At 45.4% G+C, this 27,642-nt stretch overlaps 1 protein-coding gene across 5 annotated transcripts in view; it reads right to left on the bottom strand.

The window, feature by feature from the left end:
• NOTUM (notum, palmitoleoyl-protein carboxylesterase) overlaps positions 1-27,642 on the bottom strand; it is a 197,913-nt gene that overhangs the window by 138,830 nt on the left and 31,441 nt on the right. Inside the window, exon 1 of one of the 5 annotated variants that reach the window (XM_077251412.1) lies at positions 5,271-5,832. The exons of 2 other annotated variants lie outside the window; for them this stretch is intronic. In XM_077251412.1, coding sequence (XP_077107527.1) covers positions 5,271-5,385 — 115 coding nt within the window. In that variant the 5' untranslated portion in view covers positions 5,386-5,832. Of the gene's footprint in view, positions 1-4,141; positions 4,167-5,270; positions 5,833-27,642 lie in introns of those variants that run through there. 2 more of the 5 variants (XM_077251414.1, XM_077251415.1) reach the window with 2 other exon arrangements.

Genomic DNA, 27,642 nt, shown 5'->3' with positions numbered 1-27,642 from the left:
ATTTCGGGACGAGATCTGAATCTGAGCAGCGGCCATTTTCCCGGAGGCCACCGCATCGCACCTATTGAGCTGCCTCCGGGAAAATGGCCACTGCATTGCACCGATGGAGTTGCGGCGGGGCCTCCAGGGCTAAGGAGATGCCGGAGGAGCCCCAACTGGATAAAGATATGCCGCCGCCACCGCCACCTCACAGCACAGAGGCCCCACACAGAAGAGGAGCCGCCGCACCAGAGCACAGCAGCCGCCGCACCAGAGCACAGCAGCCGCCGCCGCCACTCCCAGCACTGAGACCCCCACGCTGCACCGCTACGATAAGGTAATGGGGGATACTCACTTTCCTGTGAGACGCCCCCTCGGCATCAGGATCACTCCCCCCCCCCCCCAAAAGGCACATATTCACCGGCCCTATAAGACGACATAGGGTGTATAAGAAGACCCCCGACTTTTAAGAAGATTTTATATTTTAACTGGTAAAGTTGGGGGGTCGTCTTATACGCCCAGTCGTCTTATACGCCGGAAAATACGGTAGTCATGTCGGGCTAGGCCAGAAGGAAAAGATGGGGAAAAATGGAAGACTCCATCATAAAGAACGTCAGCTGTAAGCTACTATATATAACTGTACTGTAATCACTTGTATGTTCTGCAGGATTGGTATCTATCACTATATGGCGGTAATATCAGTGTGCCATCATAGTTATAATCAGAGTTACCAGATAGGGGCCCACTCAGATGTTTTGCCCTTACATCCCTCTGAGCTGAACCCCTAGCTACGCCTCTATTAAAAATAACATGAAAACAAAACAGTACTCTGTGCACTAATGGAACTTTTCCCATCAAAATCAGTCAGAAAGTTATTTAAGAGTATTTGGTGCATTTTTTTATGTGGATTTAGGAGCACAAGCTATTTCTAAATCCTCATCAAATACCTGTGAACGTATTGTTAGAGTGCAGATTGGTGGAGTTAAGAATCCTATAAGTAGAAAATGTACCTAATGAGATATTTATTGTATATACTTTCAATATGATAAAAATGTCACAGAAGGTAATACTTCTTTAACTTTAAATGCGGCCCCGGATTGGTTCAGTATGTCAATGTGGCCCTTGGACCAAAAAAGGTTGTGCACCCCTGAGCTATATACATTAAATAACTTGTTCTGCATTGCCTCTAGAAGAGTTTCTGATCCCTCTGTCCTTACTATTACCCGTGTCTGTTCTCGCATCACAGTACCCTCTTGCACTATGTCTACCCTTCTTCTCTCACTCCCCGCTCCTCCATCCTCCTACCCACACCCCTTCCTTTTCTGTGGTTCTGGGTGTCGCCGCTCCTCTTTGATCTAAGTTTTTTTTGGCATCCTTTTTTTTTCTCCAAACCACAAGCAGTGTCTATGGAGCGGGTGAGGGGAGGAGGGAAAATGAGAGGGTAAACAGAGGCCCATATCTTTAGTAGAGGGCAACAGAATGATTAATGTAAATGAGAAGTCTTTGATGAAGATTCTTTTGCAGAAATACATTTGGTTGAAGCCAAAAAATGTGGAGAAAACGAGTACTTTCACTCACAGAGCATAAAGTGCCTTTTACGGGCTAATATCTAAAGAATCTGATGCTATAAAATTTAGACTAAAAGGCAATCCCTTTACATTATCAGAAATTTCAGTCTGAGCTACAGCACAGGAACCAACAGGGGACATTAAAGGGAATCTGTCAGCTAAAATGCTTTTAACCTGCAGCAATAATAGTAATCTATACAGTATTAAACATGTTTGGCAATCTAAGTAGAAGAGCGGCTACAGGTAAAAATTAAGTTTGATTCTCCCTGTAGCAGGTCAATGGGGCGGTGCAGTGGACGGTGACGGTCAGCGCTCACTACACAATGTTGTAGTGATGCCTACTGTACCTTGACTGATAGCACTCTCTGCAACGTATGTGTGGGGCAGGATGTTGGTCAGGGTGCAGGAGGAATGGTTACTATGCAGTGAGCGCTAACTGTTAAGGCTATGGATAACCGCGATGGCTGTAACTGAGTGGCTGCCGAGAAAATATAACTTCATTATCTCCTTGTCGCAGCTCTTCTAGGAAAACTGTATTTACTGTACCTGCAAATTACAACTATGATTGTAGGGAAATACCTTTTTTTAGTTGACAGGATCCTTGTCATTGCCTGTCAGCTGTCAAAAAACTGCAACTCGACTTCAGTCTACTGCCAATTGTCTCTTTGTAATTAATTTTCACATGCAGTCACTTAAGAACCATGGACATGGAGAAATCATGTCTGACAATTTACCAAGATGTCTGTTGCTTACCAGGTCCCAGAAACCCTTCATCGAGAGCCTCTTCTACCAGATCTGGATTACGGTTACCTGACATGGTATATGGGACAGTTTAGAAAGTATTGAGCTGATGAATTTAAAGTGCCACCACAAATAGCTGGGTTATCTATACAACACATAGCAGGTGGATAGTATACAATACCAACTTCTCTTGAAACTCAGATTAGTAATGTGGATGTACCAAGCCACTGCCAGGTCATCTAATCCAATTGATCTACTATAGCAATTACCGTACAATGTTCCCAGTCTAATTAAATAGTAATCACTGTGGGTGAACCCAGCCTTAGATTTGATCCAAATCATTTTAAGTTGGGTCTGTACAAAAAATGTTGAGTTTCAAATCAGACCAATGTCCTGAGAATAATTATTGGGGTGAGCATTTGAGCTGGCAATGAACTCTCAGGGCTGGTGTGTAATATATGATCAGGATGGAGCACATTGTTCCAAATAACTGCAGCCTTTCTTGGTACCAGACAGTACATGGACTGGAAAAGCCACATTTGTGACTGCTGGTAACCTCAGTAGAAGGCAGGTGACAGAGAGTCTGCTTGCACTATGTATTTACTGCACATGATCTAGACTACGCCTGCCAGACTCCTCCACCACATACACAGAACAGCCGCTGTCCCCACATGGCATCCTGATGTTTCCCACTGTTACAAGACTCCAGTCTGCTGCCACTTCATGTCATCACCAGCTCTGAAGACCAGTCCTACATAATCCTTGCGGCTCCTTCACTGCACACACGTGGCATCCTCAGTACTACTTCAAAGCACTTGTATGACATTGTTAACACGCAGTCAATGTTACCACAGCCCAGGATTACTGCCTCCTCAGTCCTGCACCGATGTCACCTCAATAAAAGACTCAATATATATAATTACATTTCAAATTAGAGGAAACCTTCTCAATGTTCTTTGCATGTACAAAGCATCCAATGTCCTGTAAATATATGAAAGCAGATCTAAAAGTCTTAGATATTTTCCTTATGAGCAGGTGTCACATAAACAGGACCTGTCACCAAACTGACATGTCTGTTTTACTAAATACTTGTATTCTCAATGAGATGGCAGTGCAGCAATGTTTATCATAGAACTGAATATTTATGAAGAAATAGACAACTGGGTGTTATTATTCTCATTGTTTAGAAGGCAAGTCCCTAGAATGTTTGACACAAGCAGCACTGATTGGACAATAATAGAACCTACAGGAACACACCCCCATCTAGTAACATCCAGTTGTCAATTTATTCATAAAATTCTAGGAGGAATAACAGAGAAACAGAAGAATACAACTTTCTAAGAAAGAATGATCCAGGATTTTTTTTGTTTTAGGTCGAATATAGATACTTACTAAGGGCTCGCTGACACAAAACAAAAATTGTAGAAGGCTGCAATTTGCAGTTCAAATCAGATCACATGCACCCATTCAAGTCTATGGGTCGATGAAAAACACTGGATTGCACCAAGATGACATCCGAGTCCGATTTCCGACTCACACAATGGAGAAGATGGAGAAATTTTGGCTCCATCTTCTCACCTGTGCTACGATTCTCTCATCTGAAAGAATCGGATCACACTAAGATGACACTCTGGTCAAACCTCGGATCAGAGTGTCATTACCCTGATCCGATTCATTGGTAAGTTGGTGTACCTCACTATGTAGGTACCGGCATATTGTATAGGATGTATCACAAGGAGATTTCAGTAAACGTGTGATTAGCAAAGGGGCAATATTCACAAATGGTGATATTGAAATGGTACAATTTGGTGATATTATGATATGTGCATGAAAGTTTTGAGAGTAGTACTCACATACATTCAGACAGACGATTTCCAGGACACAGCCATAGGATTGGAAGCAAGCAAAACAATCCTATGGATGACAGGCATGTACATAAACATCCCCTCCCTACCACCACAGTCATCAACATCAGTGCTTTAGGATCAGTCACGTGGTTTACCACATTAGTTTACCTTCTTTTACTTACAAGGGTTTTCTGTCACTTTAAAGCACAGTTTTGTAGAAAGATCAGTACAGAAATTTGTGTCAAAATCCAGTAGCTGAACACCAACCATCTAAACCTAGTAACAAGCTATAAGGACATTCCATGGCCGCTAATTTCTAAGGAAGCAGAGCATCATTCTATGTATGGATGTGTAGTAGATCAACACCTGAGGAAATAATTTTAGGGTTACATGTGCTTGATACGGCCAGTGCATGTATGTTTCAGTGTCATGTACCAAGCTTTACCAAGCTTTGTATATACGGTATAGAGTGGAACTTAAAGGACGTTTCTGTAGGGGTAAGCACAATATATTAAGAAATCAATTACGGTATGTTGCATAAAAGTCTGCAAAACATGTCTACTAAAGCAAAGGTCCAGCAACCCTTCTACTGTTACCTGCAACTAAAAAACCCCTGACCATACTTATTAATATACAGTATACCTTACACATCATACTCCAAAAAATGAAGAATGCGTGCATAAATAACGAAAATTATATAATGCACTACAATTACTAAAGAAGTGCACCATTTTCTGGGACTCTCGCCTAGAGCTTTTTTGGGATTATGAAAAGACGATATGCAGGGATCTAGCACATATACATCATTTTACAGCACACAAAGCAAGCAAGTGCAACATATTCCTGTAAGGATGTTATACCTTTTTAACATTTTAAACCCATACAGTACATAGAGATGCATGAAAGTGACAGATGTAGGAAACATCTGTCACAGCTGGACAGTAGTTCTGCTGCACTGAGGCACAGGGAAATGACTGACCCACACATAGGAGGGAAGCCTCAGACCAAACATTTTACCTGGAGGAGCAGCAGCCACAGCTCACCAGTCACAGCCATGTTAACAGGCCCATCTGAAACAATGCTCTGATTTGTACTAGTGACAATATTGATACAAAATAATAAGCATGAAGATTACCTATTAGATGACAAATAGTAGAGATGTTACTAAGGATCTTTAATTTGCTTCCTCCTCCTTTAAGTCTTGATTCAGAGTTACTCTTTAGAGACTTTGTGATCCAAGGCAATAGCATAGAAGGGCAGGTGCTGGCAGAGAAGACGTTACACAGGGTAATATCCAGCTAGAGACATTCCAGAAGATGTTGGCTATGAAAGGAGACAATCCTAGGAGAAGGCAGCACTATAAAAGTCTGGGGCTTGTCTCAACGGGTCCACCTTTGGAGGGCTGAGATGGGTGGGAAGGCGACCTGACCCCCTCTCCAGTTACCAGGACAATAATCATGTAATGTAGACAGAGCAGGAGGTGAGGACTGGAGAAGCTGGAGACCCACTGAGCCTCGCACACGGCACATCTACACACTTACAAACTGCAAGGAGGGAGGAGGAGGGGGCTTTAAATTAACCCTTTGTGACCTCCCCCTCCTGCATATGTCCTCATTAAGGAGCCGTTAAAGTCATCAGGGTGCAGCCACTTATTGGTCTTTTGCGGGTAAATGGGAAGTAATTTGAGAGGAGATGAAAAGTTTGAAAGGACCGAAGAACTGGAGATGAGATCAGCGCGTCCCACATCCGTCCAGGGGATCAAGGGGAGGAGGGAGAGCTAAATACTGATATAATGGTAAGGAATGAGGTGCCATGTGATCACAGACAGACCATGGGGTGCTGGTGGAGGGTAAGGGGGTCTCCAGTGACACTTCAGGGCATGATGTCATCACAAAGACAGAGGTGCTCCTTATAATCACTCTTATGGATAAGTACCAAACCTGATCTTACCCACTGATACTAGGATGCTCCACCTGATCTTTCTCCCAGACACTGAGATGCTCCACCTGACCTTACCCCCTGACACTGAAATACTCCAAATGATCTTACTCCCAGACACTGGGATGCTCCACCTGATCTTACCCACTGACACTAGGATGCTCCACCTGACCTTACCCCCTGACACTGGGATGCTCCACCTGATCTTACTCCCAGACACTGGGATGCTCCACCTGACCTTACCCCTTGACACTGGGATGCTCCACCTGATCTTACTCCCAGACACTGGGATGCTCCACCTGACCTTACCCCCTGACACTGGAATGCTCCAAATGACCTTACGCCCAGATACTGGGATGCTCCACCTGATCTTACCCACTGACACTAGGATGCTACACCTGATCTTTCTCCCAGACACTGAGATGCTCCACCTGACCTTACCTCCTGACACTGAAATACTCCAAATGATCTTACTCCCAGACACTGGGATGCTCCACCTGATCTTACCCACTGACACTAGGATGCTCCACCTGACCTTACCCCCTGACACTGGGATGCTCCACCTGATCTTACTCCCAGACACTGGGATGCTCCAAATGATCTTACTCCCAGATACTGGGATGCTCCACCTGATCTTACCCACTGACACTAGGATGCTCCACCTGACCTTACCCCCTGACACTGGGATGCTCCACCTGATCTTACTCCCAGACACTGGTGTGAAGAGCGGAACAAAAATGGTTACCTCAATGAACCAAAAAGAATTTGTGATCAATATTGACCTGTCCATTCAAGGACATTTTAGCTATAGTGTGAAATCCTATTTTTTGTTTGTGAAACTGCCACTTAGGCGAAACTGTATTGTTTTGTCTGTTGTGAAACTATCACATAGCCGAAACTTTTTTTTGTCTTCTCTTTTCTCTCTTTGTTTAAACAAGCAAAACTTGTATAACCACTGAAACTACCTGTACAACTATATAAAGAGGGGATAGCACCTTGAAGGCAGGCGTGCTTCAAAGGCTTCCCAGTGATATACTATACGAGACGTGTCTTGTGTATTATTTCTGGTGATTCCCCACTTCCAAAGGCTGCTCCGACTGAGTGTGGTCCCGACATTTCCTGGCGCCTGAACGGGGACCCGAGGTCTGTGTACTCCTTCAAGAACACCGGCAGAATACGAACGAAAAGAGAATCTGGGATAATGGACGGCAGATGAATAAAAACCTGGCCAGGTAAGAGACACTGTTAGATCTCTTATATCTGCCCTGCACTGTCCGTAAGATTTTCTGTGTCGTGTCCTTTAGCGGGTAGTTCTAGTAGAGGAGGATACCTATAGCTCGGGTTCTTGAACTACTTAGGAATTGACCACCTCACGGAGTACGGCATTGAATGAGAGTGAATGTGAATAGAAGGTGTGTGGAAGTTGGGAATAGCCCTATAAGCCGCCCAGGGTGTTGAAACAGAAGAAGTGACTGTCCCACTGGGCAACGTGGTTGCGTCCTTTCGGGGAGACCTCCGCGCCTATGTTCAATCTCTGATCCTGTCTTTGACGAAAACCTGGTGACGGATAAGTGTATGATAGTATGAGCCCAGGACAGATAAATTAGCCTGGGACAAGATACGTTGTATTTTGATCCTCTGTCTGGTTGCATTTGTGTTGTTTGCTATAGGTGTAGGAAACAGGATTTTCTTACATCAACACGGTACGCAGAAGCCGTTAAACATCCTAGCTCCTTAGGAAGAAGGTAACGAGGTATTCTCATACCCAAACGCCACCTAGGGCAAGAAAAGAAAAAAGCTCAGGATAAGAAAATGGGGAATAAGCAAACAAAGTCGGAACCAGAAGAATTAGATATCTATACTATCATAAAGGAGAGAAGTGGTGAAGATGCCACTAAGGGGCTGAGAAAGATTTTTAGTAAGTTTGGAGTTACTAAGGCAGAAGCCTTTAGTAGAAAAAAATGGGAAGGAATTCAGGAAAAAAAAAAAAAAAAAAAGGCATAATCAGAGACAAGAAATGGATAGATCAGATCCAAGCGTTGATTGATGTCTCTAGGGTAGCAGAAAAAGAGGGATGGACATATAATCAACAGAATAAAAAGTGGTGTATTAGACCCGCAGGCTATGGAGAAAAACAAAATGTGGAATATAAGAACACCCCACCCCCATACCTTAACCCACATGCCCCATCTTTTCTCCAAACACCACCTCAAAGTTTAGCCGGACCAGGAGGATGGGTATGTCCGCACTGTGGACAACAAAATCCATACTGGAGAAATGATTGCCTAGCCTGTGGTACACCTAGACATGGCGCTGTACTTGCCCCTGTTAGGGTAGTACCAAGACCCTTTAGGGAACCTGGTGCTGACGGAGTAATGGGAACTAGATATCACCAAACTCGACAATATTTCCCTTGGTCCCCCGCTGAAGGCATGTCTCTCTTGCATAACGCACCAGATCCCACCCAGTGTCCAGTTAGATTTGCACAATATATACAGCAAATTATGCAGACTCACGCTGGAGTTTGGGCAGATGGAGAAGAATTATGTAGAATGAAAATGACTCCTGGACTCTTCCAGGAGCTATTAGCAAATCTACAGGTACATAGGCCCCAGGCAGGAGATGGTGCCTTACAAACGATAGAATCAGGTACGCAATTTGTAGATCACTTAATGGTTTTCATGAGGGAAAAACAGAGGCAGAGAGGAACAACGGGAGTGGTGGCTCAGAAATCTGGACAATCAGTAGACGAATATTATCTAAGTGTAGAAAATAATTTCAGAGATGAAGGCATGGATCTAACCGCTTCAGGAATGATGAGGTTAGTTACAAAAACCTTTATAGATGGATTGTCTCCAAAAGTGAAAGAAAAGCTTAAGGCCGCAACCCCTGATTGGAGAACCTTGGAAGACCCACACCTGGCTAGACAGAAAGCTGTAGGGATAGAAATGGACTTAAGAGAAAATTCTAAGCCAGTAAGAATTGCACAGGCTAATACTGGCTCTGCTAATCAAAAGTTTACTTGTCATTACTGTAAGAAGCCAGGACATTTCCAAAGGGAATGTAGGAAGAGAAAAGCAGATATAGATTCAGGAACCTTTGTACCCAAAAATAGGATAAATAACCCAGCGCCTGATCAAACAGACAGCTCAGAATGACTGAAGGTTATGCAGGTCTCTCTTCCTTCTAGAAGACCAATAATACAAGTTGAGGTTGAGGGTAAAAATGTACCTTTTCTGATAGATACGGGAGCAACATCCTCCATTTTAAATCAAGACTTTTTACCATATCCTGACAATATATCCTCAAAGGTAACATATGCAGAAGGGTATGATGGTAAAATTCAGGCGTTGCCCTTTACAATTAATGGAACAAGAGACTCAGGGCTTACGTAATGTACGTGACAAGCCACTCTGTAATGCTACATTTGAACTTTTCATAGATGGCAGTAGATATGCAGATATGAATGGACAATTTCATACAGGTTATGCGGTAGTAACTCAGCATGAAGTGCTGAAAGCAGAACCTCTCCCTGCTAATCAGTCTGCACAAGAAGCAGAACTTACGGCATTAGTTGAAGCTCTAAAAATAGCCAAAGATCAGACAGCAAACATATACACTGATTCTAGATATGCACATGGCATTATTTTCGATTTTGGCGTAATATGGAGAGCCAGAGGTTATATGACTGCTTCAGGCCAACCTGTTAAACATGCCTCCCTCATTAGACAGATTCTGGAGGCAGCACAAGAAACTAAAGAAATAGCGGTGATAAAGGTAGCTGCACATGTGAGACTCGACACCGAGGAAGCCAGGGGTAACGATAAAGCCGACAAAGCAGCAAAACAGGCAGCACGTAAACCCTTACATCATGCCCACACACTAGATAGCTCTGAAGATGATGAGGAGAGATTGAAGGAAGCTCAGAAACAGGTAGACGACGAAGAACGAGGGCAGTGGCAGAAAAAAGGGGCAGAAGATCAGCAAGGATTATGGAAAAAAGGAACTTTGTTGTGTTTACCCAGAGCCTGGTACCCCGCAGTGGCGAGTGACCTCCACCTACCTACGCATGTATCGGCAAACGGTATGACGCTCAAGGTAAAAGAAAGGTGGTTGGCTCCAGGCTTTGGTAATTTCGCTCGGAACATGTGTGCCGCATGCGCTATATGCCTGGCACACAATCCAAGTCAGACCATTAAAACCCCAACCAAGCATCATGTAAGACCACTGTATCCCTTTCAAAGACTCCAGATCGACTACATCCAGCTTCCTAGGTACAATGGATACGAATATGTGCTTGTGTGTGTGGACATGTTCTCAGGGTGGCCAGAGGCTTATCCAGTTCGTAAAGCCTCAGCAAAAACTACTGCCATTAAAATAGCACATGAACTGATACCCCGTTACGGCATGCCTGAGGTGATCGAGTCAGATAGGGGTACCCATTTTACTGGAGAAATATTCCAGAATGTTATGAAAACGTTGGGAGTAGAAAACCAGTTTCACACTCCGTATCACCCACAGAGTTCAGGTACAGTGGAAAGATTAAATGGAACAATAAAATTAAAAATCCAGAAGGCCATGGCAGAAACAGGAAAGCCTTGGACCGAGTGTCTACCACTTGCCCTGTATTCCATCCGAAACGCCCCAAGGGGGAAGGCTAAGCTGTCACCACATGAGATTCTTTTTGGTAGAGCAGCAAATTTGGGTTGTTATTTTCCACAACAACTGATGTTGAATACTGAGACTTTAACTGCTTATGTACAAGAATTACAAAAACGTTTAACTAAAGTGCATTCGCAAGTTTTTGCTTCCCTTCCAGATCCAGAAAATCTCGAAGGAGGCCACAAGTTGGAACCTGGTGATCAAATCTACGTGAAAAGACACACCAGAAAGACTCTGGAACCGAGATTTGACGGACCTTTCCAAGTCCTGTTAACAACTCCAACAGCAGTCAAGCTTGAAGGAAAGGCATCATGGATACATGCAAGCCATTGCAAAAAAGCAGTATAAGACTCATGATATTGATGTTAATAATGTTAACCTCAACGGAATGCATGTATGTGGGAATCCCGCAGCCGGGTACTGTAGCCCCTTGGGACAAAAACCCTCTTGGTGTATGCTTCAGAATGTATCTAGTGTTGTGGATTTGGCTCACAGATTGGTATTGCAGCACTCAGCTTTGTGGGATCTGCCTGAGGGTACATTTTGGATATGCGGAGAAGGAGCATATAAATGGCTTCCCGTAGGTATAAAGGGTACTTGTACATTAGGACGCCTAACCCCGGCTACTTTCATAATTTCGAACAAACAAGTGAATATGCAAGCCGTGCCCAAGCACACACTGTATAAAAGAGCTGCAGATAACTCACCACGTCCCTCGGGGAGGCCACATATAGTACAAATGGGAATTCCCAACAAAATTGCTAGTACCATTTTTATTTATCCTATGTTAACACAGATGTGGGATAAATTAGTTAGAGCCACGGATTATCTAGATGACCAGATTTGGGATATATTGGACATATTAACCCCTTCCCGACCCATGACGCCTATGCGGCGTCATGGAATGATCGCATCCCTGCAGATCGGGTGAAAGGGTTAATTCCTATTTTACCCGATCTGCAGGGAGAGGGGGAGTTGTACTTCAGCCTAGGGGGGGTGGCTTTGCCCCCACGTGGCTACGATCGCTCTGATTGGCTGTTGAAAGTGCAACAGCCAATCAGAGCAATTTGCAATATTTCACCTATGAAAATGGTGAAATATTGCAATCCAGCCATGGCCGATGCTGCAATAGCATCTGCCATGGCTGGAAATCATGTACTGGCCCCCCCCACCGCCCCCGATCTCCTCCCCAGTCGTCCGTTCTGTCAGGTACCCCCCTCCGTCCCCCTGTTCGCTCCCCCGTGCTCCTGTCCGCTCCCCCGTGCTCCTGTCCGCTCCCCCCGTCCTCCGATCCCCCCCCCTGTGCTCCGATCCACCCCCCCACCACCCCCTCATACTTACCGATCCTCCCGGTGTCCGGCCGTCTCCTCGCTGGGCGCCGCCATCTTGGAAAATGGCGGGCGCATGCTCAGTACGCCCGCCGAATCTGCAGGCTGGCAGATTCGTTACAGGTACATTTTGATCGCTGTGGTAGGTTCTACCACAGCGATCAAAATAAAAAAATAATAAATAAACCCCCCCTTTATCACCCCCATAGGTAGGGACAATAATAAAATAAAGAAAATATTTTTTTTTCTTTTACCACTAGGGTTAGGGTTAGAACTAGGGGTAGGGTTAGGGGTAGGGTTAGGGTTACGGGTAGGGTTAGGGGTAGGGTTATGGCATGTGCACACAGAGCGGATCGGCCGCGGATCCGCAGCGGATCGGCCGCGGATCCGCAGCGGATCGGCCGCGGATCGCAGCGGATCGGCCGCGGATCCGCAGTGGATCCGCAGCGGATTGGCCGCGGATCTGCAGCGGATCGGCCGCGGATCCGCAGCGGATCGGCCGCGGATCCGCAGCAGATTGGCCGCGGATCCGCAGCAGATCGGCAGCGGATCCGCAGCGGATTGGCCGCGGATCTGCAGCGGATTGGCCGCGGATCTGCAGCGGATCCGCAGCGGATTGGCCGCGGATCTGCAGCGGATTGGCCGCGGATCCGCAGCGGATCGGCAGCGGATCCGCAGCGGATTGGCCGCGGATCTGCAGCGGATTGGCAGCGGATTGGCCGCGGATCCGCAGCGGATTGGCCGCTGCGAATTCGAAGCAGTTTTCCATCAGGTTTACAGTACCATGTACACCTAAGGAAAACCAAATCTGCTGTGCCCATGGTGCGGAAAATTCCGTGCAGAAACGCTGCATTGTATTTTCCGCAGCATGTCAATTCTTTGTGCGGATTCCGCAGCGGTTTACACCTGTTCCTCAATAGGAATCCGCAGGTGAAATCCGCACAAAAAAACACTGGAAATCTGCTGTAAATCCGCAGGCAAAACGCAGTGCCTTTTACCTGCAGATTTTTCAAAAATCGTGCGGAAAAATCTCACACGAATCCGCAACGTGGGCACATACCCTTAGGGTTAGGGTTGGAATTAGGGCTAGGGTTGGAAATAGGGTTAAGAATAGGCTTGTGGTTAGGGTTACGGATAGGGTTAGGGGTGTGTTGGGGTTACAGTTGTGGTTAGGGTTGGGATTAGGGTTACGGTTGGGATTAGGGTTAGGATTAGGGTTGGAATTAGGGTTACGGTTGTGTTGCGGTTAGGGTTGTGGTTAGGGGTGTGTTGGGGTTAGGGTTGTGATTAGGGTTATGGCTACAGTTGGGATTAGGATTAGGGGTGTGTTGGGGTAAGTGTTGAAGTTAGAATTGAGGGGTTTCCACTGTTTTAGGCACATCAGGGGTCTCCAAACGCAACATGGCGCCACCATTGATTCCAGCCAATCTTGCGTTCAAAAAGTCAAATGGTGCTCCCGCCCTTCCAAGCCCCGACGTGCGCCCAAACAGTGGTTTACCCCCACATTTGGGGTACCAGCGTACTCAGGACAAACTGGGCAACAACTGTTGGGGTCCAATTTCTCCTGTTACCCTTGCAAAAATAAAAAATTACTTGCTAAAACATAATTTTTGAGGAAAGAACAATTATTTTTTATTTTCACGGCTCTGCGTTATAAACTTCTGTGAAGCACTTGGGGGTTGAAAGTGCTCACCACACATCTAGATAAGTTCCTTCGGGGGTCTAGTTTCCAAAATGGGGTCACTTGTGGGGTGTTTCTACTGTTTAGGCACATCAGGGGCTCTGCAAATGCAATGTGACGCCCGCAGACCATTCCATCAAAGTCTGCATTTCAAATGTCACTACTTCCCTTCCGAGCCCTGACGTGTGCCCAAACAGTGGTTTACCCCCACATATGGGGTATCAGCGTACTCACAACAAACTGGGCAACAAATATTGGGGTCCAAATTCTCCTGTTACCCTTGTGAAAATAAAAAATTGCTTGCTAAAACATCTTTTTTGAGGAAAGAAAAATGATTTTTTATTTTCACGGCTCTGCGTTGTAAACTTCTGTGAAGCACTTGGGGGTTGAACGTGCTCACCACACATCTAGATAAGTTCCTTGGGGGGTCTAGTTTCCAAAATGGGGTCACTTGTGGGGGGTTTCTACTGTTTAGGCATATCAGGGGCTCTGCAAACGTAACATGATGCCCGCAGACCATTCCATCAAAGTCTGCATTCCAAAACGTCACTACTTCCCTTCCGAGCCCCGGCATGTACCCAAACAGTGGTTTACCCCCACATATGGGGTATCAGCGTACTCAGGAGAAACTGGACAACAACTTTTGGGGTCCAATTTCTCCTGTTACTCTTGCAAAAATAAAAAATTCTGGGCTAAAAAAATATTTTTGAGGAAAGGAAACACATTTATTATTTTCACGGCTCTGCGTTCTAAACTTCTGTGAAGCACTTGGGGGTTCAAAGTGCTCACCACACATCTAGATAAGTTCCCTTGGGGGTCTAGTTTCCAAAATGGAGTCACTTGTGGGGAGTTCCTACTGTTTAGGCACATCAGGGGCTCTGCAAACGCAACCTGACGCCCGCAGAGCATTCCATCAAAGTCTGCATTTCAAAACGTCACTACTTCCCTTCCGAACCCCGACGTGTGCCAAAACAGTGGTTTACCCCCACATATGGGGTATCATCGTACTCAGGAGAAACTGGAAAACAACTTTTGGGGTCCAATTTCTCCTATTACCCTTGGGAAAATAAAAAATTGTGGGCTAAAAAATCATTTTTGAGAAAAGAAAAATTATTTTTTATTTTCATGGCTCTGCGTTATAAACTTCTGTGAAGCACTTGGGGGTTCAAAGTGCTCACCACACATCTAGATTAGTTCCTTGGGAGGTCTAGTTTCCAAAATGGGGCCACTTGTGCGGGAGCTCCAATGTTTAGGCACACAGGGGCTCTCCAAACGCGACATGGTGTCCGCTAATGATTGGAGCTAATTTTCCATTCAAAAAGCCAAATGGCGTGCCTTCCCTTCCGAGCCCTGCCGTGCGCCCAAACAGTGGTTTACCCCCACATATGGGGTATCATCGTACTCAGGACAAACTGGACAACAACATTTGGGGTCCAATTTCTCCTATTACCCTTGGGAAAATAAAAAATTCTGGGCTAAAAATCATTTTTGAGGAAAGAAAAATTATTTTTTTATTTTCACGGCTCTGCGTTATAAACTTCTGTGAAGCACCTGGGGGTTATAAGTGTTTACTATGCATCTAGATAAGTTCCTTGGGGGGTCTAGTTTCCAAAATGGGGTCACTTGTAGGGGAGCTCCAATGTTTAGGCACACAGGGGCTCTCCAAACGCGACATGGTGTCCGCTAACGATTGGAGCTAATTTTCCATTCAAAAAGTCAAATGGCACGCCTCCCCTTCCGAGCCTTGCCGTGCACCCAAACAGTGGTTTACCCCCACATATGAGGTATCGGCATACTCAGGAGAAATTGCCCAACAAATTTTAGGATCCATTTTATCCTGTTGCCCATGTGAAAATGAAAGAATTGAGGCTAAAAGAAATTTTGTGTGAAAAAAAAGTACTTTTTCATTTTTGCGGATCAATTTGTGAAGCACCTGGGGGTTTAAAGTGCTCACTATGCCTCTAGATGAGTTCCTTGGGGGGTCTACTTTCCAAAATGGGGTCACTTGTGGAGGAGCTCCAATGTTTAGGCACACAGGGGCTTTCCAAACGCGACATGGTGTCCGCTAAAGATTGGAGCCAATTTTTCATTGAAATAGTCAAATGGCGCTCCTTCCCTTCCGAGCCCTGCCGTGCGCCCAAACAGTGGTTTACCCCCACATATGAGGTATCAGCGTACTCAGGACAAATTGGACAACAACGTCCGTGGTCCAGTTTCTCCTTTTACCCTTGGGAAAATAAAATTTTTTTTGCTAAAATATCATTTTTGTGACTAAAAAGTTAAATGTTCATTTTTTACTTCCATGTTGCTTCTGCTGCTGTGAAACACCTGAAGGGTTAATAAACTTCTTGAATGTGGTTTTGAGCACCTTGAGGGGTGCAGTTTTTAGAATGGTGTCACTTTTGGGTATTTTCAGCCATATAGAACCCTCAAACTGACTTCAAATGTGAGGTGATCCCTAAAAAAAATGGTTTTGTAAATTTTGTTGTAAAAATGAGAAATCACTGGTCAAATTTTAACCCTTATAACTTCCTAGCAAAAAAAAAATTTGTTTCCAAAATTGTGCTGATGTAAAGTAGACATGTGGGAAATGTTATTTATTAACTATTTTGTGTCACATAACTCTCTGGTTTAACAGAATAAAAATTCAAAATGTGAAAATTGTGAAATTTTCAAAATTTTTGCCAAATTTCCGTTTTTTTTCACAAATAAACTCAGAAATTATCGACCTAAATTTACCACTAACATGAAGCCCAATATGTCACGAAAAAACAATCTCAGAATCGCTAGGATCCGTTGAAGCGTTCCTGAGTTATTACCTCATAAAGGGACACTGGTCAGAATTGCAAAAAACGGCAAGGTCATGAAGGGGTTAAATACTAGTATAGCTGTACAGAATCAGCTTATAATAGTCACTAACCAACATACCCTGGTATTGGATTACCTAACTGCCTCACAAGGGGGTATGTGTCAAATCATCGGACCCACCTGCTGTCATTATATAGACCCGAATAGTACTATGAGTATGAGATTTAAATTAGAAGACGTACAACGACTCAGGGATCAGTATGACAAAGACAATGACCAAAATAAGGATAGCTGGTGGTCAGATACCTTTTCTTTTCTTAACCCGGCCAATTGGTTCAGGGGGATCGGTGGGTGGGTTACCGGGATTATGCAAAGCCTAATACATACAGTTATAGTTATTGTAATTATATATGTATTATTCAAGGTTGTACTCAAGGGTATCTCGGTATGCACAAATAAATTTTGTGTAATGGATGCGAGAATATAAAGTTTTTTTTTGTAATATCACAAAAAGAATGACTAAAATAATCGTCTATATGACAAGGTTTTGAATGGAATATGTCAAAGGGGGGATTGTGAAGAGCGGAACAAAAATGGTTACCTCAATGAACCAAAAAGAATTTGTGATCAATATTGACCTGTCCATTCAAGGACATTTTAGCTATAGTGTGAAATCCTATTTTTTGTTTGTGAAACTGCCACTTAGGCGAAACTGTATTGTTTTGTCTGTTGTGAAACTATCACATAGCCGAAACTGTTTTTTTTGTCTTCTCTTTTCTCTCTTTGTTTAAACAAGCAAAACTTGTATAACCACTGAAACTACCTGTACAACTATATAAAGAGGGGATAGCACCTTGAAGGCAGGCATGCTTCAAAGGCTTCCCAGTGATATACTATACGAGACGTGTCTTGTGTATTATTTCTGGTGATTCCCCACTTCCAAAGGCTTCTCCGACTGAGTGTGGTCCCGACACTGGGATGCTCCAAATGATCTTACTCCCAGATACTGGGATGCTCCACCTGATCTTACCCACTGACACTAGGATGCTCCACCTGACCTTACCCCCTAACACTGGGATGCTCCACCTGACCTTACCCCCTGACACTGGAATGCTCCACCTGATCTTACTCGCAGACATTGGGATGCTCCGCCTGACCTTACCCCCTGACACTGGGATGCTCCACCTGACCTTACCCCCTGACACTGGGATGTTCCACCTGACCTTACCCCCTGACACTGGGATGATCCACCTGACCTTACCCCCTGACACCGGGATGCTCCACCTGACCTTACCCCCTGACACAGGGATGCGCCACCTGACCTTACCCCCTGACACTGGGATGCTCCACCTGACCTTACCCCCTGACACTGGGATGCTCCACCTGATCTTACTCCCAGACACTGGGATGCTCCAAATGATCTTACTCCCAGATACTGGGATGCTCCACCTGATCTTACCCACTGACACTAGGATGCTCCACCTGACCTTACCCCCTAACACTGGGATGCTCCACCTGACCTTACCCCCTGACACTGGAATGCTCCACCTGATCTTACTCGCAGACATTGGGATGCTCCGCCTGACCTTACCCCCTGACACTGGGATGCTCCACCTGACCTTACCCCCTGACACTGGGATGTTCCACCTGACCTTACCCCCTGACACTGGGATGATCCACCTGACTTTACCCCCTGACACTGGGATGCGCCACCTGACCTTACCCCCTGACATTGGGATGCTCCACCTGACCTTACCCACTGACACTGGGATACTCCACCTTACCTTACCCACTGACACTGGGATGCTCCACCTGATCTTACCCACTGACACGGTTATGCTCCACCTGATCTTACCCACTGACACTGGGACACTCTACCTGAATTTACCCAGACACTGGGATGCTCTACCTGATCTTACCCAGACACTTGGATGCTGCACCTGATCTTACCCACTGACACAGGAATGCTCCACCTAATCCTACCCACTGACACTGAGGTGCTCCACCTGATCTTACCCAATGACACTCGGGTGCTGGTGTAAGATTAGTGTGCCATTTGGTCAGAGACATATGGTGATACACTGTTGTTCCTCCATTTAATGACAGTGACCCTGGGATGCTACATGTGCTTCCACTCAGTGATACAGGAATGCTACATGTGATCATACATTTGTGACACTAGGGTGCTCCATGTCATCATTTTCGTTGACAGATCTCGATGACCATGGAGTGTCCCATGTGATCTCATTAACTGACATGTAGGACAATGTTATGGATACTTATTAATAACTATTGCACATAGAAGATTATTGACTCCAACATTTCGAAATCTAAAATAGACCCTTTTTCTTAAAATTACAGGAAATCTGTTAGCAGGATTTCACATTCCAAACTATTTCTATGTGCATGTAGCTTTTTCAAGGACAAGTCCAGCAACACCTTTACATGACCAGCCTGCTCCTCTATAACTGAAAAATCAGAGTTTAAATTCATAGGCAAACGAGGCTTGAGGCCTACAGTATGCTATATCTGAAGCCTCTGCCATTTCAGCCCTGTTCCTTATCCAGTGCCACCTCTTCCTGCTTGACTGACCATAGAGGCTGTCATTCAAGCAGCAGGAGGTGGCACAGGGTGGGGAAAGAACCTGAGGGGCAGAAGCTTCAGATCTACAGCCTCATTTGCATATCACTTCCAAAACTGATTTCTCAGTAGCAGAGAAATGGGCTGGCCATGTCAAGGTATTTCGTGGCTTGTATTTGAAATATATATATATTATATATATATATATATATATATATATATATATATATATATATATATATATATATATATATATATTATATATATACACACACACACACACACAGTACAGACCAAAAGTTTGGACACGCCTTCTCATTTAAAGATTTTTCTGTAGTTTCTTGACTATGAAAATTGTACATTCACACTGAAGGCATATCAAAACTATGAATTAACACATGTGGAATTATATACTTAACAAAAAAGTTGGAAACAACTGTAGTTATAACTTATATTGTAGGTTCTTCAAAGTAGTGACATTTTGCTTTGATGACTGCTTTGCACACTCTTGGCATTCTCTTGATTAGCTTCAAGAGGTAGTCGCCGGGAATGGTTTTCACTTCACAGGTGTGCCCTGTCAGGTTTAATAAGTGGGATTTCTTGCCTTATAAATGGGGTTGGGACAATCAGTTGTGTTGTGCAGAAGTCTGGTGGATACACAGCTGATAGTCCTACTGAATAGACTGTTAGAATTTGTATTATGGCAAGAAAAAAGCAGCTAAGTAAAGAAAAACGAGTGGCCATCATTACTTTAAGAAATGAAGGTTAGTCAGTCCGAAAAATTGGTAAAACTTTGAAAGTGTCCCAAAGTGCAGTGGCAAAAACCCTCAAGCGCTACAAAGAAACTGGCTCAAATGAGGACCGCCTCAGGAAAGGAAGACCAAGAGTCACCTCTGCTTCTGAGGATAAGTTTATCCGAGTCACCAGCCTCAGAAATCGCAGGTTAACAGCAGCTCAGATTAGAGACCAGGTCAATGCCACACAGAGTTCTAGCAGCAGACACATCTCTACAACAACTGTTAAGAGGAGACTTTGTGCAGCAAGCCTTCATGGTAAAATAGCTGCTAGGAAACCACTGCTTAGGACAGGCAACAAGCAGAAGAGACTTGTTTGGGCTAACAAGGAATGGACATTAGACCAGTGGAAATCTGTGCTTTGGTCTGATGAGTCCAAATTTGAGATCTTTGGTTCCAACCACCATGTCTTTGTGCGATGCAGAAAAGGTGAACGGATGGACTCTACATGCCTGTTTCCCACCGTGAAGCATGGAGGAGGAGGTGTGATGGTGTGGGGGTGCTTTGCTGGTGACACTGTTGGGGTTTTATTCAAAATTGAAGGCATATTGAACCAGCATGGCTACCACAGCATCTTGCCGCGGCATGCTATTCCATCCGGTTTGCGTTTAGTTGGACCATCATTTATTTTTCAACAGGACAATGACCCCAAACACACCTCCAGGCTGGATAAGGGCTATTTGACCAAGAAGGAGAGTGATGGGGTGCTGCGCCAGATGACCTGGCCTCCACAGTCACCAGACCTGAACCCAATCGAGATGGTTTGGGGTGAGCTGGACTGCAGAGTGAAGGCAAAAGGGCCAACACGTGCTAAGCATCTCTGGGAACTCCTTCAAGATTGTTGGAAGACCATGTTAGAGGTCGAGTTCCCGCTTCTGCACAGGGGGAATCTCGGGCCATCTCCGCTGCGGTCTCCCATTCTTTTCCTGCCGCAGTGGAGCCTGCTCAGCAGAGACGTCAGTCCCAGCATCTTTGCTCAGTCCCACTCTGTACAAAGAGTTACTGCTGCTTTTCCTGCTTCTGCCATTGAAGTCAGTGCTGCGCAGCGGCGAGCAGACGCTTCTGGGACTAAGTCCTGCTCTTCTCGTTCTGAGCATGCCCTGAGTAAGATCTCTCAGTAGAGATCGAGGGTCACATGGTCAGATACTGCAGCTAAGTCCATTGGTCCTTTCAGGAAGGTCCTGTAGGTGCTAGGACTAAGTCCTGCTTGGCACACACTGAGCATGCCCAGGGCAAGATCTCTCAGTGGAGATTTAGGGTCACATGCTCAGGTATGGCAGCCTCTCATTGGTCCTTCTGGGAAGGTCTTTTACTTGCTGCAGCTATATAAGGCTCGCATGGCCACACGGCCATGCGCTAGTATTGCTTTCATTTATGTACTTTGCGCCAGTGTGGTCTTGTATGTGTGTGTTCAGGGACCCGGCTGAAATAAGCCCCTAGAATGCTGGCACCTCCGGCGAGGAGTTCGTATGCTTGTGTGTTCAGGGACCTGGCTGAAATAAGCCCCTAGAATGCTGGCACCTCCGGCAAGGAGTTTCGTGTGCGTGCAAGACCACTGACTGCTCTTGTTTAGACAGTTAGCCTGTGCCTCTGTGTAGTCTAACAGGGCGCAGCGCTTTGTGTTCACGGCTGCTCTGTGAAGTAACAGAGTTAGCTAACACTGCTATTAGTTCCGCTATTTGCTAGCAGCAGGTTCTCCTGCACGGTGGACCCCGGGCTGCGAACGCATCTATCCTAATAAAATATATACTTTCATTAGGTGCGTTCCGCTAGCCCTATCATAACATAATACTAGTGCCAGGGTCTGGCTAGTAAATGGCGGACATACAGCAATCTTTGCGGTATATCCAGCAGCTGGAGGGTAGGTTGGCGGCTCTTGAGAGCTCAACCTCAGCTGTGGATATTTCCGCAGTTGCTGTACAGGCTGCTAGCGTGGCTGCAGCAACTTTGTCCACTGCCACCCCTGTTCTGACATTTTCGCGCCTCCCGCTCCCAGAAACATTTTCTGGAGAAAGCAGATCTTGTAGGGGATTCGTGAGTCAGTGCTCTATTCACCTTGAGCTTCTGGCTGCACGTTTTCCCACAGAGCGGGCTAAGGTGGGATTTATTGTGTCCCTTTTGTCGGACAGGGCGTTGGAATGGGCTACGCTGCTGTGGGAGAGTGGCGATCATGTGGTGCAGAGTGCTCCGTTGTTTCTGAGCACTCTGAGACAGGTCTTCCTAGGACCTCAAGTCACCCATGATACGGCGCTCCAACTGTTGGCATTAACTCAGGGTGAGTCCTTGGTCAGCCAATTCGCCATCCGTTTCCAAACTTTAGCTTCAGAGCTGGAGTGGTCGGATAAAGCCCTTATCCCCATATTTTAGAGGGGGCTGGCTGATCACGTTAGGGACGCTCTGGCCACTAGGGAGATTCCAGCCACACTGGAGGAGTTAATAACTGTCTCTACCCGCATTGACCTCCGTTTTAACGAGCGGAGGTTTGAGCGAGCCCAGTATAGGCAGTGGTTTCGGCTGGCTCCCACCTTCGCCAGACCTCTGGAATCTCCGGTCCTGGTTCCTGAGTCACATGAGGCCAGGGAGGTGTCACAAGCGGGTTCTAAGTCCCGGACCGCTTGGGCATCCAAGGTTCGTCATGTTTGCCAGCAGTCTGGACATCTTGCCACCAGATGTTCTCAGCGGTCGAAGAGACGTCAGCCTCTAGTGGTAGTCGGGGCAGGTACACTAGATACGGCGACGTTTGCCTCAAAATTGTCCTTTAAGGGGACAATTAACATTGGCTCATCTTCCCACTCAGTAGAGCTCTGCGTGGATTCTGGGGCAGAGGGCAATTTCATGTCTTTCGCCTTTGCCCAACGTCACGCAATACCCCTGGTTATGCTAGCACAACCAGTTACGGTACGAGTGGTGAATGGGTCGACCCTACCTTCACAGATTACTCACCAGACCATTCCTTTTACTCTGTCCATGTCGCCATCCCATCAGGAGACAATATCTCTGCTCGTCATACCTGAGGGTATTGATGAGGTCCTGTTGGGGATACCGTGGTTACGGTACCACTCTCCACATATCGAGTTGTCTTCTGGCAGAATTTTGGGATGGGGTGAGTCTTGTGAAGGTAGGTGTCAAAGGGAGTGCGTTCAAGTTGCTACTACTGAGGTACCCGCAGATCTATACTCTCTCCCCAAGCAATACTGGTCTCATGTGGACGTGTTCTCCAAAAAGGCGGCAGAGACCCTTCCGCCTCACCGCCCCTATGACTGTCCTATTGACCTCTTGCCTGGTGCTGAGCCTTCCCGGGGTCGAGTTTATCCATTATCTTTCCCGGAGCCGGAGGCTATGTCTCAGTACATCCAAGAAAATCTGGCAAGAGGGTTCATCAGGAAGTCAGTGTCACCTGCTGGGGCTGGGTTCTTCTTTGTTCAGAAGAATGGGGAACTGCGTCCATGTATTGACTACAGGGGTCTTAACGCCATCACGGTTAAGAACAAATACCCATTACCCCTGATATCTGAGCTTTTTGATAGGCTACGGGGAGCAAGGGTATTTACAAAATTAGATCTGCGGGGTGCTTACAATCTGATTCGCATCCGTGAGGGGGACGAATGGAAGACGGCTTTTAACACCAGGAATGGGCACTATGAGTATCTGGTGGATTGGAAGGGTCATGGTCCTGAGGACAGGTCCTGGGAGTCTGTTGAGCACATTCGGGCTCCGCAGCTCATTGCTGCCTTTGAGCGTGGCGAGGCCCAAGGAGGGGGGGCCCTAGGAGGGGGGTAATGTTAGGGGTCGAGTTCCCGCTTCTGCACAGGGGGAATCTCGGGCCATCTCCGCTGCGGTCTCCCATTCTTTTCCTGCCGCAGTGGAGCCTGCTCTGCGGAGCCCAGCGTCTTGCTCAGTCCCACTCTGTACAAAGAGTTACTGCTGCTTTTCCTGCTTCTGCCATTGAAGTCAGTGCTGGGCAGCGGCGAGCAGACGCTTCTGGGACTAAGTCCTGCTCTTCTCGTTCTGAGCATGCCCTGAGTAAGATCTCTCAGTGGAGATCGAGGGTCACATGGTCAGATACTGCAGCTAAGTCCATTGGTCCTTTCAGGAAGGTCCTGTAGGTGCTAGGACTAAGTCCTGCTTGGCACACACTGAGCATGCCCAGGGCAAGATCTCTCGGTGGAGATTTAGGGTCACATGCTCAGGTATGGCAGCCTCTCATTGGTCCTTCTGGGAAGGTCTTTTACTTGCTGCAGCTATATAAGGCTCGCATGGCCGCACGGCCATGCGCTAGTATTGCTTTCATTTATGTACTTTGCGCCAGTGTGGTCTTGTATGTGTGTGTTCAGGGACCCGGCTGAAATAAGCCCCTAGAATGCTGGCACCTCCGGCGAGGAGTTCGTATGCTTGTGTGTTCAGGGACCTGGCTGAAATAAGCCCCTAGAATGCTGGCACCTCCGGCAAGGAGTTTCGTGTGCGTGCAAGACCACTGACTGCTCTTGTTTAGACAGTTAGCCTGTACCTCTGTGTAGTCTAACAGGGCGCAGTGCTTTGTGTTCACGGCTGCTCTGTGAAGTAACAGAGTTAGCTAACACTGCTATTAGTTCCGCTATTTGCTAGCAGCAGGTTCTCCTGCACGGTGGACCCCGGGCTGCGAACGCATCTATCCTAATAAAATATATACTTTCATTAGGTGCGTTCCGCTAGCCCTATCATAACAGACCATTCCCGGTGACTACCTCTTGAAGCTCATCAAGAGAATGCCCAGAGTGTGCAAAGCAGTCATCAAAGCAAAAGGTGGCTCCTTTGAAGAACCTAGAATATAAGACATAATTTCAGTTGTTTCACAATTTTTTGTTAAGTATATAATTCCACATGTGTTAATTCATAGTTTTGATGCCTTTGGTGTGAATGTATAATTATCATAGTCATGAAAATACAGAAAAATCTTTAAATGAGAAGGTGTTAACAATCTTTTGGTCTGTACTGTGTGTATATATATATATATATATATATATATATATATATATATATATATATATATATATACACACACACACACATATATATACACATATATACATACACACACAGTGCCTTGCAAAAGTATTCAGACCCCTGGAACTTTTCAACCTTTTCCCTCATATCATGCTTCAAACATAAAGATACCAAATGTAAATTTTTGGTGAAGAATCAACAACAAGTGGAACACAATTGTGAAACTTATTGGTTATTTAAAATTTTTGTGGGAATTCAAAAACTGATAAGTGGGGCATGCAATATTATTCAGCCCCTTTAACTTAATACTTTGTTGCACCACCTTTTGCTGCGATTACAGCTTGCAAGTAGCTTGGAGTATGTCTCTATCAGTTTTGTACATCGAAGGACTGAAATTCTTGCCCACTCTTCCTTGGCAAACAGCTCGAGCTCAGTGAGGTTTGATGGAGATCGTTTGTGAACAGCAGTTTTCAGCTCTTTCCACAGATTCTCGATTGGATTGAGGTCTGAACTTTGACTTGGCTATTCTAACACCTGGATACGTTTATTTGTGAACCATTCCATTATAGATTTTGCTTTATGTTTGGGATCATTGTCTTGTTGGAAGACAAATCTCCGTCCCAGTCTCAGGTCTTTTGCAGTCTCAAACAGGTTTTCTTCAAGAATGGTCCTGTATTTGGCTCCATCCATCTTCCCATCAATTTTAACCATCTTCCCTGTCACTGATGAAGAAAAGCAGGCCCAAACCATGATGCTGCCACCACCATGTTTGACAGTGGGGATGGTGTGTTCAGGGTGATGAGCTGTGTTGCCTTTACGCCAAAGATATCGTTTGGGATTGTTGCCAAAAAGTTTGATTTTGGTTTCATCTGACCAGAGCACCCTCTTCCACATGTTTGGTGTGTCTCCCAGGTGGCTTGTTGCAAACTTTAAACAACACTTTTTATGGATATCTTTGAGAAATGACTTTCTTCTTTCCACTGTTCCATAAAGGCCAGATTTGTGCAGTGTATGACTGATTGTTTTCCTATGGACAGACTGTACCACCTTAGCTGTAGATCTCTGCAGTTCATCCAGAGTGATCATGGGCCTCTTGGCTGCATCTCTAATCAGTCTTCTCCTTGTTTGAGATGAAAGTTTAGAGGGATGGCCGGTCTTGGTAGATTTGCAGTGGTATGATACTCCTTCCATTTCAATATGATCGCTTGCACAGTGCTCCTTGGGACGTTTAAAGTTTTGGAAATCATTTTGCATCCAAATCCAGCTTTAAACTTCTCCACAATGGTATCACGGACCTGCCTGTTGTGTTCCTTGGTCTTCATGATGCTCTCTGTGCTTCAACCAGAACATTGAGACTATCAAAGAGCAGGTGCATTTATACGGAGACTTGATTACACACAGCTGGATTATATTTATCATCATTAGGCATTTAGAACAACGTTGGATCATTCAGAGATCCACAATGAACTTCTGGAGTGAGTTTTCTGCAATGAAAGTAAAGGGGCCGAATAATATTGCACGCCCAACTTTTCCGTTTTGAATTTCCACAAAAATTTAACCCCTTCAAGTCGCGGCCCTTTTTCGTTTTTGCGTTTTCGTTTTTCACTCCCCTCCTTCCCAGAACCATAACTTTTTAATTTTTCCATCAATATGGCCATGTAAGGGCTTATTTTTTGCGGGATGAGTTGTACTTTTGAACGACACCATTGGTTTTACCATGTCTTTTACTAGAAAACGGGAAAAAAATTCCAAGTGCGGTGAAATTGCAAAAAAAGTGCAATCCCACACTTGTTTTTTGTTTGGCTTTTTTGCTAGGTTCACTAAATGCTAAAACTAACCTGCCATTATGATTCTCTAGGTCATTACGAGATCATAGACACCTAACATGTCTAGTTTATTTTTTATCCAAGTGGTGAAAAAAAATTCAAAACTTTGCTTAAAAAAAAAAAAGTGCCATTTTCCTATACCCGTAGCGTCTCCATTTTTCGTGATCTGGGGTCGGGTGAGGGCTAATTTCTTGCGTGCCGAGCTGATGTTTTTAATTATACCATTTTGGCGCAGATACGTTCTTTTAATCGCCCGTTATTGCATTTTAATGCAATGTCGCGGCGACCAAAATAACGTAATTCTGGCGTTTCGGATTTTTTCTCGCTACGCTGTTTAGCAATCAGGTTAATGCTTTTTTTAATTGATAGATCGGGTGATTCTGAACGCGGCGAATATGTGTATGTTTGATTTTTTTATTGTTTTATTTAGGATGGGGCGAAAGGGGGGTGATTTAAACTTTTATATTTTTTATATTTTTTTCATATTTTAAAAAACATTTTTTTTTTTTACTTGTGCCATGCTTCAATAGCTTCCATGGGAGGCTAGAAGCTGGCACAACTCGATTGGCTCAGCTACATAGCAGCGATCATCAGATCGCTGCTATGTAGCTGAAATGCAGGTGTGCTGTGAGCGCCGACCACAGGGGGGCGCTCACAGCAGGCCGGCATCAGTAACCATAGAGGTCATGCTTCAATAGCTTCCATGGGAGGCTAGAAGCTGGCACAACTCGATTGGCTCAGCTACATAGCAGCGATCATCAGATCGCTGCTATGTAGCTGAAATGCAGGTGTGCTGTGAGCGCCGACCACAGGGGGGCGCTCACAGCAGGCCGGCATCAGTAACCATAGAGGTCTCAAGGACCTCTATGGTTACTGTCCTGACACATGGCCGACCCCCGATCATGTG

The sequence above is a fragment of the Ranitomeya variabilis genome, chromosome 4, assembly GCF_051348905.1.
Source record: "Ranitomeya variabilis isolate aRanVar5 chromosome 4, aRanVar5.hap1, whole genome shotgun sequence".
NCBI lineage: Eukaryota > Metazoa > Chordata > Amphibia > Anura > Dendrobatidae > Ranitomeya > Ranitomeya variabilis.
This window is presented reverse-complemented; position numbering and strand designations above follow the sequence as displayed.